The sequence below is a fragment of the Salvia splendens genome, chromosome 2 (genome assembly GCF_004379255.2).
Source record: "Salvia splendens isolate huo1 chromosome 2, SspV2, whole genome shotgun sequence".
NCBI lineage: Eukaryota > Viridiplantae > Streptophyta > Magnoliopsida > Lamiales > Lamiaceae > Salvia > Salvia splendens.
The window spans coordinates 38,984,469-38,999,710 of NC_056033.1; the positions used below are offsets into that span (position 1 = coordinate 38,984,469).

The 15,242-nt window shown below is 32.2% G+C and overlaps 2 protein-coding genes across 2 annotated transcripts; one reads left to right on the forward strand and one right to left on the reverse strand.

Moving 5' to 3' along the window:
- Nucleotides 1-164: 164 nt before the first annotated feature.
- LOC121765943 ((+)-bornyl diphosphate synthase, chloroplastic-like) lies at nt 165-3,245 on the reverse strand. The gene is made up of 7 exons (XM_042162244.1): nt 2,915-3,245; nt 2,556-2,835; nt 1,723-2,101; nt 1,418-1,636; nt 1,138-1,279; nt 729-980; nt 165-651 (listed from the first exon to the last, which is right to left on the reverse strand). Exons 1-7 carry the CDS (start codon nt 3,131-3,133, stop codon nt 361-363), a joined length of 1,782 nt encoding a protein of 593 aa, XP_042018178.1. The 5' UTR covers nt 3,134-3,245; the 3' UTR covers nt 165-360.
- A 2,554-nt stretch (nt 3,246-5,799) lies between these two features.
- Nucleotides 5,800-9,315, forward strand: LOC121765954 (F-box/FBD/LRR-repeat protein At1g13570-like). The gene is made up of 5 exons (XM_042162254.1): nt 5,800-6,022; nt 6,724-6,800; nt 7,180-8,025; nt 8,276-8,431; nt 8,798-9,315. The coding sequence occupies exons 2-5, from the start codon at nt 6,789-6,791 to the stop codon at nt 9,074-9,076; spliced, it is 1,293 nt and encodes a 430-aa protein (XP_042018188.1). The 5' UTR covers nt 5,800-6,022; nt 6,724-6,788; the 3' UTR covers nt 9,077-9,315.
- The last annotated feature ends 5,927 nt before the right edge of the window (nt 9,316-15,242 follow it).

Below are 15,242 nucleotides of genomic sequence, written 5' to 3' on the forward strand. Positions count from 1 at the left end.
TTCACTAAAACATTATAGTACTTGTTTCTTTGGATGACATAAAGTGTATAATAATTAGTGTTTATAATGTAGTTGAAATTGAACATAAATCTGGTGATAAACAATCTCTTAAGTTTCATTGAGAAAAATTACATTAAAAAAATTGAAGTTTATGTACTAAGAAATAGAAACATTAATACCCCCACTTTTATTGCAAGGCCGCCTTATGATAGACAAGTAACCAAATGTCACAACAAAAATAGATAGATAGATAGACATATGGCTCTAACAACAAGCCAACGATCTATAGATAGATAGATAGATAGATATTTAGGCGTATGGCTCTAACAACAAGCCAACGATCTATAGATAGATAGATATTTAGGCGTATGGGTCTAACAACAAGCCAGCGATCTGTTTATGAATTCCAGAATGCTGGACGCCATGACCGTCACCCTCTAGGTACATGAACTGTGCCACTCTTCCGAGATTAGCTGCTGACTCCGCCAAAATATCCTCAAATGGATGACCCGCAGCCATGGCTGTGTTCATCTCCTTCCACAACTCCCTCAACATAGACATCACATGTTCTTTCGCCTCTTTCTCCGAAGCATTTGTGTCGTTCATGTAACACTGGACTGCTTTCTGCACGTCGCCTCTCTTGAGCTCAAACTAGATTAATTGAACAAAGAATAGTAAATATAAATAAATTGGTTCCATAAGTAATAAAGAATACGTTAGGTACTTACCTGTGCCGTTCCGACATCATCGGCAAGCCTCAAAATCATTCCTGATAAGTAAAGTATGTCATGATATTCATACAAACTGTCGATGGTTGATTTGTCATAACTTGAATTTGGCAATGTGAAATGAAGTTGGGATATTATATTTGGAGATGCCACAGAAACCTTTGAATTGCCCATATATTCTTCTAGGGTTGGAATATATCCACTGTAGTACCATTTTGCCTCTTTTAAATATGATGCACCTAGATCGTACCACTGCCAAATTTATAACAAAAAAAATCTCGTGTTAGCTCTCTCTCATCTTACGTTTAGATAAAAGTGATTGTTTTATAAATAAAAGCGGCAATTAATTACTTGCGAAAGCCTCGGAGCTAGCTTTCACAAGTGATTAGAGATGGCGTAGAAATGGTACCGATTTTATTAACCATGGGAAACTGATGAAATGTTCGTCTTGAATGAGAGTATCATATGCCATCTCGGAAACAAAGTTGTAGAGTGCCAAATAACAAACTTGCATGTAATAAGGAAGTTGGCCTATTGATTCAGTATCCCATCTGAAATTTAATCTTAAATTAATCAATCAATAACTGTTTGACTCGAACCGACAAACTATTTAGTTTGATTTGAAACTAAGCCTACCAGAAGCTCAGTGTTACGCTCAGTATTACGAAGACAATATATAATATACTAACCTTTGAAATGCATCGGTAAATAGTTGCAACTCCTCTACAGTACCATATACATCGTAAATATCATCTATAACCGTTACCAACATAATCATTTTGGCAGATGCTATTCTTTGATATCCATATTGACTTGGCTCAAACAACCCAACTCCCCAAAAGTAGGACTCCACAATCCGGTCCCTCACAAATGGGAGTTTTTCAGCAAGGCATAATCTATTCCACCAGCTATAACAAGGCTCAAACAAGTCAGCTTGGCTATATATATACGGAGACTGACGAAAAAAAAATATTGATTTTTCCTAATTTTATACTTCGATATATCTTTGAGTTCTTGTTGATATGTTGCTTGCATAATTTTAAAATCGAGTAGGGCAAGCTCGTAAATAAGTGGATTATTATCCGGCCTTCTTGCATAAGCATCTAAGAACCATCTTGCCTCTAGTCTATGAATCCTCCAATGAAGAGGGAGATCCAAAGAATGTTTAATCCATGATAATAGATTATCATCACCACCTTCATCAAGTTTTTTCTGCAAACACTTTGTGGAAAATACTCTTGCAAGCTCTAATGAATCGTCACCTTCTCTCAAAAGGAAAGATGCTTCATAAAGTTGTAAAATCCCTTTGGTATCTTGAGCAAGGTTTTCCTTGAAATCACTCCCTTCCTCGTTCTTGAAGCAGTCAAATACTTCTGCAATTAATATTAATTAGTTATATGATCATATGCATGTCAATTCCTATTTTTTTGCCTAACTCTAGTTTTGTAACAAATGTCAATTAAAACAAGGTCACATTATGGGATCAAAATGGGGTCATATTATACTAGCTTTACATTAAGAAAGAATGAGATGGGTGAGAGAAAATGAGAAACGAGATGGAAGGAAATATATATGCCAAATGAGATTATTTAATTTAATAGTATAACGAAGTTTCGCTAGCATTAGTAAGTCATGAAGCTACGTCAACACTGAAATCTTGATTAGTTCCAAAATCATAACAAATCAATAACTAAACAATTTACATGTACGTTATAAAATTGGAATGCAAAATCAAAATTTAACGAAACTTTAGGAATTTATAGACAGATATCTCTAAGTTATTTTAATAGAAACACAATATGATCATATAATTACAATATTAGGTACCTTGGGACACATCAAAACCATGTTGTCGGAGGACTCTGAATCCAAGAGCTGTGAAATACAAACCCCTTTGATCACATGCTTCATTATTGTGGAAGCATTTGTGGTGGCTATGTATAAAACCTAAGATCTCCTTAATCTCATCTTGAAAAAAGTAAGACAATCCCAAATATTTCAAGTCATCAATCAATTCCAATTGTTGAACATGTTCCATTTTTTCCTCTTGCAGCAATATCTTCACTTGCACAATCAGCTCTTCTCTCCTACTTAAGTGCTTCTCCTCCTATATATATATATATATGTATAAATTTACCAGCAATGAAGAGAGTAGTATTATATCAGAAATTTGAGAATAATAATACCTTATCATATGGAGAGTTTAAAGATTGAATGTAACTAAAATCCCAACGGGTAGGCTGGTAGTTTCCGGATCGACGAACTTCTTGTTGTACGGAGCAAGAAGTCCGGAGGCGAGCCGCGGGTGCAGTGCACGAGACAGGGCGTGCTTTTGAAGCTCTCCAGTTGTGGAGACAACTTACTGGCTTGCCGAGGATAGTTGCATGCATGTTGAGTGTAGACATTTTTTGTTATCACTTGAAATCTATTTTCTTAATTTGTGTTTATAGGGTTTGGTTGCTCTTTAAATGTATAATGTGTAGTGGCATTAGTTGGTAAGATATTACCACAATTGGTATTTCTTTCTTTAATAAGTATTGGTTTTTCCTTTGTGTTTTTATGGTGTGGTTATATAACGTGTAGTGGCAGGAGTTGGTAAGATACTAGTTCAATTGATATTTAGTTTTAATGATTGTTTGATTTTATGGGGATTAGTTTCAATCTTATTTATTGAAGTGTATGCTATACATGAACTTGTAATTGATCTCTTTTTACTTCATGTTTTTTTTTTGTCTCAATACCGTATAAAGCTCTTATAACATACGAAGATTAAGTGTGATCTCATTCATTAAAGCATACCTGATATATGTAGAAGAGATCAACCAAACTCTAATAAATTTAGTCCGGAAGCTAATTAATAACAAAAGAAGTGATCTACTATATATTTAAATTAGTCTCTTTTCAAATAATTTTTCATTCATTTTTTAATGTGTGACAACTCTCAACAATAACATACAAACTATTTGAGCTTTAAAAATGCTATTAGTTGCGCACATTTATTTAAAATCCAGATATTTGAAAAAATCTACTGCGTAACATCTTTTACTCCTAGATTGTGTTTCCCCAAATTAAGAAACACCACGAATGTTACCTACATATGATATCGATAGACTAACCGAAAACATCTTATATTATGTCAACATGTGATTACTAAGGTGTTTTGTTTAATTGTCTCTAAACCCAATTATGCAAGTTTTATTTACTTGCAAGATCGGATTAAGTGATACAGTGATACTCCTACTCCTATTATTTAATTTCCATATAATAATTGCACCAATAAGTGATATGGCCAACACGTGATTAGCAATATCAAATCAAAATATTGCATAATCTTTTACTTATAAATTTGAACATAATAAAATGATTTGTTATGTTCAATTTTATCATGTCCAATCTTACAAGAAAGATATTTTATTTATGGCCAATTATTGTTCAACTGATAAACATAATAAAAGGAAAAATATTTTATTAAGCCCATTTTACAAGTATAGATAACGCAATAGTAATGATCAATTTAGGTTTATATTTGTTGATTTATTGTGTTGCGTACATGTCCCATCCCATAATATAAATATGATTTTATTTTAGTTTTTCCCCTATCTCTTCGTACGTGTAGATTGATAATTCGATCTAACTCAACCTTGCTATTAGAACAATATTAACTGACGATGTAGTCCATAACTAGCTCGGTGACTATCGGTAATTGACAGTGGTTTTGAACCAAACCATACTAGAATCGAAAAGATGATAGATGGATTATGGTCCAATAAAAATGAGATTTTGTTAACCTTTGTTTCCGCCGATTGACTTGCAATCCACATACATAGATAGAATAGGCAGCAATTTTTTGCAAGGGTTAATAGAGACATGACATGCCCAAAAAAGTTGTCGAAGAAAACCACCGGTTCCAACATAAATCGTCCAGTTTTTTGCAAATTGACATTCCGATTAAATTAACACCCGATATTATTTTTCATCAATAATATAACGACGTTTCGTTGTCTATAATGTGAAGTTTTCGTTTCCATCAGATAGTGTCACGTAAGTAAGTCAAGTCATAACAATACTTCTCTTAATCGATTATAAAATCTAAACATATCATAATTTAGTAATTTGCAGGCAATATCTTAATAATTGATATACAAAATCCAAGATAATTAAATTGAATTTTCATATTGTGATAAGAACAGTAAAAAATAAAAATAAAATGGGCTTTGTGGATTCACTTTTGTTGTGGACCTATGGTGCTGAACCCAATTGCTCAAGAATTTGGTAACAACAGTATAATAAAAAGACTAACATATTTTTATGTCAACAAACTCCCTCAAAGTATCATTTTAGGTCCGTGAACTTTGAAAATATCATTTTAGGTCCGTTAACTACATGTTAATATCGTTTGAGGTATTTTGCACTTTTTCCGAACAAAAATGCCCTTAAGGCCTTCAAAGGGCAATTTGGATAATTTTTTCACCACTCATCTTGCGTCAAACACATAGAGTCCAACATTTTTTACTACTGTTTAATTCAATTACTATCCAAATTGAATTTAAATATAAATAAATTTACCGTAAAAAATAGTACTATGTGTTAATTTTTTAATTATTAGATGACTAATTATATAGGGATAGTGATTTGGGACTTGATACTTTATTTTATTTTTTCAATCTAAATTACATTTTAAGAACTTACTATAGGTGATTTGTGAATTATATTTAGTTTATTTATCTTGAAATTAGATAGCTATTAATTTGGATGGTTATTCGGAGTATTATATATATGAATTTTAGAATGGAGATCAATTACCATCCAAATTGAATTTAATTATAAAAATATGCCGTTAAAAATTGTTGGACTATAGCCTTCTGGCGCAAGATGAGTGGTGAAAGAATTGTCCAAATTGGCATTTGAAAACCTTAAGGGCATTTTCGTTCAGAAAAAGTTCAAAATACCTCAAATGATATTAAGTTTTAATTGATAGATCTAAAATGATATTTTTAAAATTTACGGATCTAAAATGATACTAATTTGACAAACTTTGTTTACATAATGAAATGTTCTCTCTGATAAAAATTGGGTGAAACCGTCGAACAACGATTTTCTAGCCGGCCGACATTGCGATTTCGTTAAAAACTTCTGCTTTGAGTAAAAAAGATAATCTTTTCTGTAGTCTGTGTAAAATCATCAAAGCCTCAGCGATTCAGATAAACCCCACCAGAGCTCATAATCTTCTCAGTGTTACCCCTAAAAATACGCGGATGCGGATTGGTTGGGCGTAATGTGAAATATTTAACTCTGTTAGTCTTCCTCTGTACAATTTTTTTTTCTGTTTCTGTGTAATGGCGGCATGGGAGATACTTCTAGAATTTCTATAACTTCGTTTCTAAATTTTTCCTCTTGCTGGGGTTTTGTGGTGTGGAGAGAAACAATTATGCTTAAATAAGGTTGGGAGACATGTTTTGGGCCATTTTATTGTTGATGAACTACACAGTTTCATTAACCTTGGTAAATTCACAAAATCGTGATGATTTGTAAGAGAAATTGAAGTATTCATGAGATTAGGTTGATGGTAAACCCTAAAATTATTGTCTTTTCTTGTCAATATATTAGGTACTACTTCTGAAAGAACGTGCTAGGGTTCAATTTTGTTTGGTTGGGACCTAATTTAGAAAGTAAAAACTCGATATATTGTTTGTGATGTGTTCAATTTTTAGAGTGTTTGACTTTCTGAGTAATGCCGATGGGATAATTTTGATGTTTCTGTTGTGAGTTTGTATGTTATTCACAAGAAATTGAGGATTTGGTGATGCATGAGGCCTTATTTTGTTTAAACTTAGACAAAATTGACTTTTAAAAAAGTGATTTTCAGTTAAAATGCTCATGCTCATAGAATTTAAATTATGTGCTCTCAGTATGGTATTGTGGAGATCTCAGATATTTAGAGTTTCCTTTACAGTTATGTTGTTCAGTCATATGATTTTTTCTTTGAAAAAAATAGGTACAACCATCACAATCATCCAGTTGGAGTTATAGACAAAGCACCGAATACTTTTATTGTGCTTCATGAGTAATATGGTATGTTTCTACCTTCACCGGGTGCTAGTTTTCTATATTTCATTCATTTTGATCACATAAATAACGAATACTTTGTGCACTTAGTGCCAGTATTGGTTTCTTCATTGGTTTGATTATGGTTCTGGATGTTGTTAGGCAATGACAGAGTGATAAAATGGCTTGCATTGCTTTTCATTTACAAAGCATATATTTGGAATAGTAGTACTAGTACCTTAATTTTCTATACTACAGTTATCACTTTGCTTGATTTATCAGTGTTACGCGTCGTGCATCTTTGCTGTGTTTTTTAGGGCATATTGATGTTTTATCGAGTTCATGGTGGCCTATCATAAGTTTTTGGGTGACAATATTACTCATCTTGTTTTGTTCAAATTTGCAGAAGCAAAGAGAACATCATGAAATTCCTTGCAGTTTAAATATAGAGGTTGACACAATAAGCAACTTACCGGGGCACATTGTTGACAAAATCCTGTCGCATTTACCTCTGAGGGATGCTGTTCGAATAAGTATTTTGTCGACCAAGTGGAGATACAGATGGGTTACCCTCCCTTATCTCGTGTTCGATAATCACTCTGTTCTAGTCTCCTCCCAAGATCAAACACTTACAAAGAACAAACTAGTGAGTATTGTTGACCATGTCTTACTGCTTCACAATGGTCCGATACACAAATTTAAGCTTTCCCATAAAGATCTCCAAGGTGTTAGCGATATCGATAGATGGATTCTATACCTATCAAGGGGTTCTGTGAAAGACTTTATTCTTGAAATATGGAAAGGTCATCGGTACAAGCTTCCATCGTCCATATACTCATGTCAAAAGCTCGTACACTTGGAGCTTTTTAACTGTCTCTTAAAACCTCCACCACTCTTCAATGGCTTTAAGAGCTTGAAAAGCCTTGATCTTCAGCACATCACGATGGACCAATTGGCCTTTGAGCATATGATATCAAGTTTCCCCTTACTGGAGAGGCTGACATTAATGAACTTTGATGGCTTTGCCCTTCTTAATATTCACGCTCCAAATCTCCTTTTCTTTGATGTTGGAGGTGTGTTCGAAGACGTCAGTTTCCAGGATACTCTCCATCTTGCTGTAGTTTCCATTGGTTTGTATGTTAATTCTGGAATTGAGAGAAATCTAGCTTTTGGCAGCACGGGGAATTTGATTAAGTTCTTTGCTTGTCTACCCCATATTCAACGGCTTGAGGTGCAAAGCTTTTTCTTAAAGGTATGATCTCCTTTTATTGTCATTGTTCAGAGTGCTCTATCATTGTAGCATTGGCATTTTGATAGCAGAATATGATAATATAAGTTGTACTATTTCCAAGCATTTCTAATGTAACCCCAAAATTTACACAAAACTAGATTTATCGGAAGAGTTATTGCATGCTTTCATACAATGTTCATCTCAGCTTATAATTATAATTATGTCATTAATGTTTTATCTTTCTACTTCTCTCATCAATGTTTATCTCCAGTATTTGGCTGCTGGTATTATTCCTGGAAAACTACCATCTCCGTGTCTTGAGCTTAGTTTTCTTTCAATTCGCATCAATTTTAATGATATGGAAGAGAATTTGGCTGCTCTTTGCCTTTTGAGAAGTTCTCCCAATCTTCAGGAGCTTGAGCTACTGGTCAGTTTTTTTCAATTCATTTGCCTTTGTATACTTCATATTTACTCAGCTTCAAATCATCATATCGATATGCATGCTCATTTTTGTTTTGTTTTCTGCCCTTTTAGTTTTCGGTTCTTATATTTTAGATTTTAGTTCCTTTTAGCCCTTCAGAATGACAATATAGAAAAGTGGATAATAAATTTCTTCTCTTTGTAAGTTATTTTTTTCTGAATTTGAGATGTGGGGATTAGAATTCGTACTGTTCTTGCCCTTTTAAAGTGGAAACATACCTCTAAGCTACATGGCTCGTGGCCTTTTGCAAATATTGAGGACCAAACAAATCCTTTACGCATCGCAACACTGAAACGTTTACTCATTTTACAGGCTCGCCCAGAGGAACAGGTTACTGCTAGAATGGCTTCTAACATCTCAGACATTTTTCAGAACTTCCCTTTCAATCAACTGAGGCTTATTAAGATTGTTGGAATTTCTGGCATTAGACAAGAACTCAGTTTCATCAACTTCTTACTTGCAAATACACCTGTTCTTGAACGAATGACTGTTAAACCATCATCGGTGGATAGCGGATGGGATTTAGTGAAGGAGTTACTCCGCTTTCGACGAGCTTCCATGTTTGCAGAGATCATTTATCTCGATCCATAGGGCAGTCGACCATGGTATAACCACGTTAAAGCAGCCGATGGATTTCTTCTTTTAATATGAGCATTTCATGCCGTTGAAAGAGAAGGAGACATCATTATCATCCATTTCGTTTTCTTCTATCTTATTAATTTTGAAATATTGGAATGTATGATGACTTGCTTGGAATTGGTTGCTGTTTATGGCTTGGATGCTTGCTGTGACTTTTGGTTTTTTTTTTTAGTGAATATTATTTTGAAAAATGGTGTCCTTATTTATATTGTCAATTTCTTCGAAGGGTACTAAAATTTACTAGTACTCCATGTTACTTTTATCAAGTTAAGTGAATAAGGGTCTCTCTATTTCGTTCATTTTGAACCCGTTGATTTATGATAATATTCCATATTTAGTTATCCTTCTCTTCATACTAATCTCTTCGCCCATGTTTGGTTGCCAGGATTCTGTCTGGGAAAATAATCTGATTCCTTAAATTTTAAATTCCTGTGTTTGTTTCCGTTTTTAATCAAATTGAGAAAGTAATCAAAATCCTGAAACAAGGAAAGTTAGTATAACTCTCTAGGATTCTGAATCCTAACTTTTCTTAGGTATTCTTTTTCTCAGTTTTATGATGGTTACATATTTAATGCAATATAATACAGTTTTTTTTATTATTATCATCATCATCATTGTTATTATTTATTACAATGTTTTAAAAATAATTTAAAAGTATAAACCATACTTAATTTCAGGATAATAAATAACTATAATTCAAATTATCATAATTATAACTATATTATTAATATTTATTTTTATTTTTATTATAATAATAATAATTTATTAAATAATTAAATATAATTATAATTAGATAATAATATAATAATTATTAATTTATAAATTAGTAATTAACAATAAAATTGTAGTGAAATTTTAAATTATAAAATTTATTCAATTAAAAATTAAGTAAATATAATGATAATAATAATAATCTTATTTATTATTATATTATTATATATTATGATGTATAATCCATATTTTAACTATCCATCGTAATAATAAATAAAATAATATAATTATTATCATTTGTAATTAATAATTTATTAAATAATATGTATTATTATTTTTTATAAATAAAAAATGATAAGTATATTTTTAGTTTAGTGTTTAAATCAAATATATACTTTCAAATCTTGATATTTTCCAAACACGGGAAAGTAAAGTTATTAGAAATCATATTCCCAGGATTCATTTTCCCAGGAATCATTTTCCTTGTCAACTTTACTTTTCCGCCAACCAAACATGGCCTTCATACTTTTCGATTACTGAGTTTGTTGAAATTGTTGCATATTGTATTTTCTATCCTTGCTAATTGACGCTACTAATGATTAAACTGCGGTTGAAATTGAATGAAGAAAGAAAGAAAATAGAAACTGTGCTCTTTGCTGTGGTGACTCTAGTTTATACGTTTTACCAACTAAGTTGCGCTTTAGAGTACACAGATTAAATGACAAATTTATTTTCATAAAGGTTGAGTAAACTAAACCCCAAATTCTATTTAAAATTCAATACCAACTCTTTTGGTTGAACCGAAGCCAATTGATCAAAGCATGTTTCAAATTTCAGACGTTGAAATTCTTCACCAAATCAGGGGACACATTCAACGCAACCTTCAAAACTGATGAAGACAATGCTTTATAGGCTCCATTGAATCCAACATTATAAAATTACTTATCATTGAGTAAAGGGTAGAGTTGTAATTTTAGGTATATATTATCCTAAAAATGTCTATTTTGACACGACAGTAACAATATTGTATTTTTATATGGTGGGCCATTTGCAGCCAAGAATGGGTTTTTGCAATCACGTGCTGAATTGTGGGCGGCTAGGATTTGTGTGAAGTGGCGCATTTGGAAACGGTATTGCTTTGAGAGAGACGTTTGTTTGGGGAATATATCTTTTTAAGTTTTTCTTCTAATTTCCATAAATGATATACATGTCAAAATTATAATCCCTCCGTCTGACCCAATCAAAGAACGAAGCATTTTTATTTCTAACACAAATTTTTTAGAAGAAATATACATCAGAAATAAAACATGGATACACATATATTTTAATAAAAAAATTAGTAAATTAAAATAAAGATAAAAAATACAAGTAATATAGCATGTGGAGAATAAAGTCCTACTAGAAAGATTAATCTATCATAAAAAGAAAGAGATTAATTTTATGATGAATTAAAGGAGAAATATGTAGTATTATTATTATTGATTGTGGACAATGTAGTATTATTATACTAGAAAAGATAGAATTAAGTGGAGTTGTCAAATTCTAACAATATTAAATTCTATTTATTGAGAAAATTAGTAATAATTGTGGTTATTTTTATATATCTTTTAATAGGTAATTAATCACCTATACTATAGTGGATTTAAACTAGATTGAATGATATGTTATATATCTTATCTGAGCACCACTCTTGTTTGATGCACGTTTAGCGTTATTCGTTTCGATTTATATATATATAGTTTGTTCTAATACATGAAAAAATGCTATTTAATTTCACAAAAATTATAAAAACCAAAGCCCGATTTGCTCGTTTTCTTTATAATTTTAAATAAATCAATAAAATAACAAATTGAGCTTTCATTATGAAATTAAAATTTTCAATATTTTTTAATGTATTAGAATCAAACTAAATATATAAATCAAACGAACAACAATAAACATGCATCAAACAAGAATAGTGCTAACGTAAAAAGTTCACATAAAGTATATAATATATCATTCCTCTTAAAACTATATCACCGTATAATTTGGCAATATATGGATTGATTATTTCGTCACTGCTTCAAACGGTTGACTGATCATTGTGATCTTTGAAGCTATTTGAAGCTATTTTATTCTTTATTTTCATTTTTAACTTTTATTTTATCTTCTAGAAACCATGGAATTTTATCTTCTAGAAAGCTGGATCATCAAAAAAACATGGAGATAGTTTAGCATATGTATAGTCGTGTGAGCTTCCGTTACTATTGCCAAAAAACCAATTATTTTCTTACTTCACAAAATAATACTACAAGAGATTCTTGTATTGAGATATTGGTGTTGGTGTCATTATTTAGGATATCATAATCTCTTTTGAGATATTTTTATCACTATATTCGGTCTTTTATTATACTCCTATTTTCACTTTTTATGTAACAATTACTTTTATCCATTTATCTATATTATTTATTTATCCTCTCCTTTTTCAACATTTCATTATCATATTTATTTATTAATGTCTCTCTCTTCTTTATCTCGATCTGTCTCCACTTTTGTCTCTTACTATTTTAGTTTGTAAATCATTCTTATTTTTAAATTAGGAGAATTGATATTCTTAAATGATAAAATTAATACTATCAAGTAATCTCACACTTAGAGACGGATATTAGACGCTGAACCATGGTCCAACAATTTTTACTTCCATCATAGATATATTAGAGTGTCCGAGTTGTTTGCTACTAGGTTTCAAGTGCATGATGTTTTTTTATTGAATCGTCTATTAGAAATGGGCCACTCACCCCTTAAAAGGCCTCATAAGGGGGAGGGTTATCCACACTTATATAGATTAGATGGGATCTTCACCAAGTCGATGTGGGACAGAATTTAGAGGATTTAACACACCCCTCAAGTGTGGGCCGGAAAGGACATCGGTCTTCCATCACGTGGGTAGGCAATGCAAGAGAAACCATCATCGATGTGGGCCGGAAAGGACATCGGTCTTTCACTCGTGAGGTAGATAAGAGATAAAGAGAAAACCATCATCGACTTGGGTCTGCTCTAATACCATATTAGAAATGGGTCACTCACCCCTTAAAAGGCCTCATAAGGGGGAGGGTTATCCGCACTTATATAGATTAGATGGGATCTTCACCAAGTCGATGTGGGACAGAATTTAGAGGATTTAACATCGTCTTTCATACTTAATTGTCTCTATCAACATTTCCCGGACATAACATACTCCTCCTACTATCGATACTTGAGCCTTCTTCCTCGAAATCCTAGCTCCGTCTCTGTTCATACTAATTGAATTTCGACAATTTCGGATAAGTTAATTTTGACTAAGAATAAGATTAATATTGGAGGATATAAAGTTAAGCTAACATTATCTGCATAATACAAACTCTGATTCCCCCCCCCCCCCCTCCCCCCTCTCTCTTTGTCAATGGCGATGGCTACCTCAATCTCTATTATTGAGTTTGTTGAAATTGTTGCAATTTGTATCCTTATTAAATTGATGTTACTGAAGATTAACTTGTGGTTAAAATTGAATGAAGAAATAAATGTTACTGAAGATCAAACTGCAGTTTAAGTTGAATGAATAAAGAAATAAAGAACAAAGAAACTTTGTTGTGGTGAGTTGGAGATAAAACGTTTACCAACTAAATTACGCTTAATGGAGTAGTATAGATTAAATGAAATCCAATATTCATTCATGTGCTCAATTTAGATATCAGACTTTAATTAAATGAATTAGTAATAAATAAAAACACCAATTCAACATAGTTAATAAATGTCAACAAATATTGAATTACACTTTTATTTCCATAAGTTATCATGTCCACAAATATTGAATTACACACATACATATATATACCAAAGCAAACAAGCCACTGCATTAATAATTTATAAGATACTACCATAATGGGCATAGGGTAAGCAAACTAAACCCATAATTTTATTTTAAATCCAACACAAATAGTTTTATTCTTCAAACCGGATCATCTTATCAGAGCGTGTTTCAGATTTCAGACTTGATATTCTTCACCAAATCATGAGAGTAGAAAATTTCTCACCACTTCTCCCCTTTTCTCTCCCATACTTTTCTTGTTTTTTTTTCTACTTTACTAATTACACATTAAAATCTTCCTCACCTGTCAATAAGAAGTAGCCGGGGGTATATGATTGGGTGGATTCGCCTAGGAATATCATGGTGAGGTCAGGTCTGAATCTCCACTGTTAAACCACCAAGAAATTGTCGCATTTGGCACTGGAATGGCGTCTCCTTTGTTGATGATTACGACTTTTTCTTGTGGGTTGTTGTCTTCTTCTAGTGATATTTGGTAAAGATTTATGTCATATATAGTGATAGTAAAAGGTGGAGTAAAAATGAATAGATGGGTAAAGATCGTTGAGTTAATTAAATACTAATATTTATTGTTTTTAGATATTTCCTCCGTCTTGTAAAAATAGACTGAAGGTATTAATAGAGAATATTGTAAAAATAGATTGAAGGTATTAATAGAGAATGAAAAAGGTAATTGAAGTAATAATAAAGTGAGAAAAAGAAGACTGAGTAAATTAATCTAGTAGTAGTAATATTTATTTTGTTCTAAAAAAGAAATGCGATATTTTGTAGGACAAATTAAAAGAGAAAATGTGTTGTTTTTTTGCTGAAATTAATCAGTACAAGTGGAACGATAAGAAAAGGAAATCAATCCATTGTAACGTGACAAAGAGACGAAGAAACAAGAAGCGCATCCTTACATGCTTGCAATTACTACTAGCACCTCGTTGGCCGCTAAAGCGTCGTACGAGGATGTTTTAAAAGCAAGTCTTGTGGTCGCAAAATTTGACTCGTCATCAGAATTAGCTAGCATAACCATCATTGAATCAACACCTACCTTGGATGACATAACCAATCTTGCTAGCGTCGGCATAGTGAGGCAAAGCGAGGCCTTGTGGCTTCAAAACAAGTTTACCGGCGCCGATCAACGCCTCCGCAATCACCGGAGTTTTGGCCGCAGTCCACGCATAGTAACCGCCACCTTCTCCTTCAGATATGGTGGTGTCAGCCTTTTGGGGTTGTAAATTGAACTCCATCAAATTCACTTCAAATGGAAATATGTGAAACTATCAAACTATATGAAAAATAGCCATTTTGTTTCTTCTATATATAATACTCCTACTATAATAATGTAGCTAAAGTTTAAAAAATGGTGCACATAAATTCTAGATAATTTTTGTGTGTAGAGACTATTTTATTTTGAATGAGCTTGTTATAAAATAAAATATAAATATAAAAGGTTGGATTATATTGAAAATTAAAATCTTATAAAATCGTGTGGGATGAAGGACATTTCTCGACACAAGATAACGTGAACCAATCAACTAAACTCATCATTTGTGCTCAGTAGCGAACAAGGGATAT

Excerpts from the sequence above, each read along its gene's own strand:
- LOC121765954 (XM_042162254.1), top strand. Across the intron at positions 8,026-8,275 it reads TGCAAAGCTTTTTCTTAAAG|TATTTGGCTGCTGGTATTAT; the intron begins GTATGATCTCCT and ends GTTTATCTCCAG. Across the intron at positions 8,432-8,797 it reads TTCAGGAGCTTGAGCTACTG|GCTCGCCCAGAGGAACAGGT; the intron begins GTCAGTTTTTTT and ends CTCATTTTACAG.
- LOC121765943 (XM_042162244.1), bottom strand. The coding sequence starts at position 3,133 with ATGTCTACACTCAACATGCATGCAACTATCCTCGGCAAGCCAGTAAGT. Across the intron at positions 2,102-2,555 it reads TGGTTTTGATGTGTCCCAAG|AAGTATTTGACTGCTTCAAG; the intron begins GTACCTAATATT and ends TATTAATTGCAG. Across the intron at positions 1,280-1,417 it reads TTTACCGATGCATTTCAAAG|ATGGGATACTGAATCAATAG; the intron begins GTTAGTATATTA and ends ATTAAATTTCAG.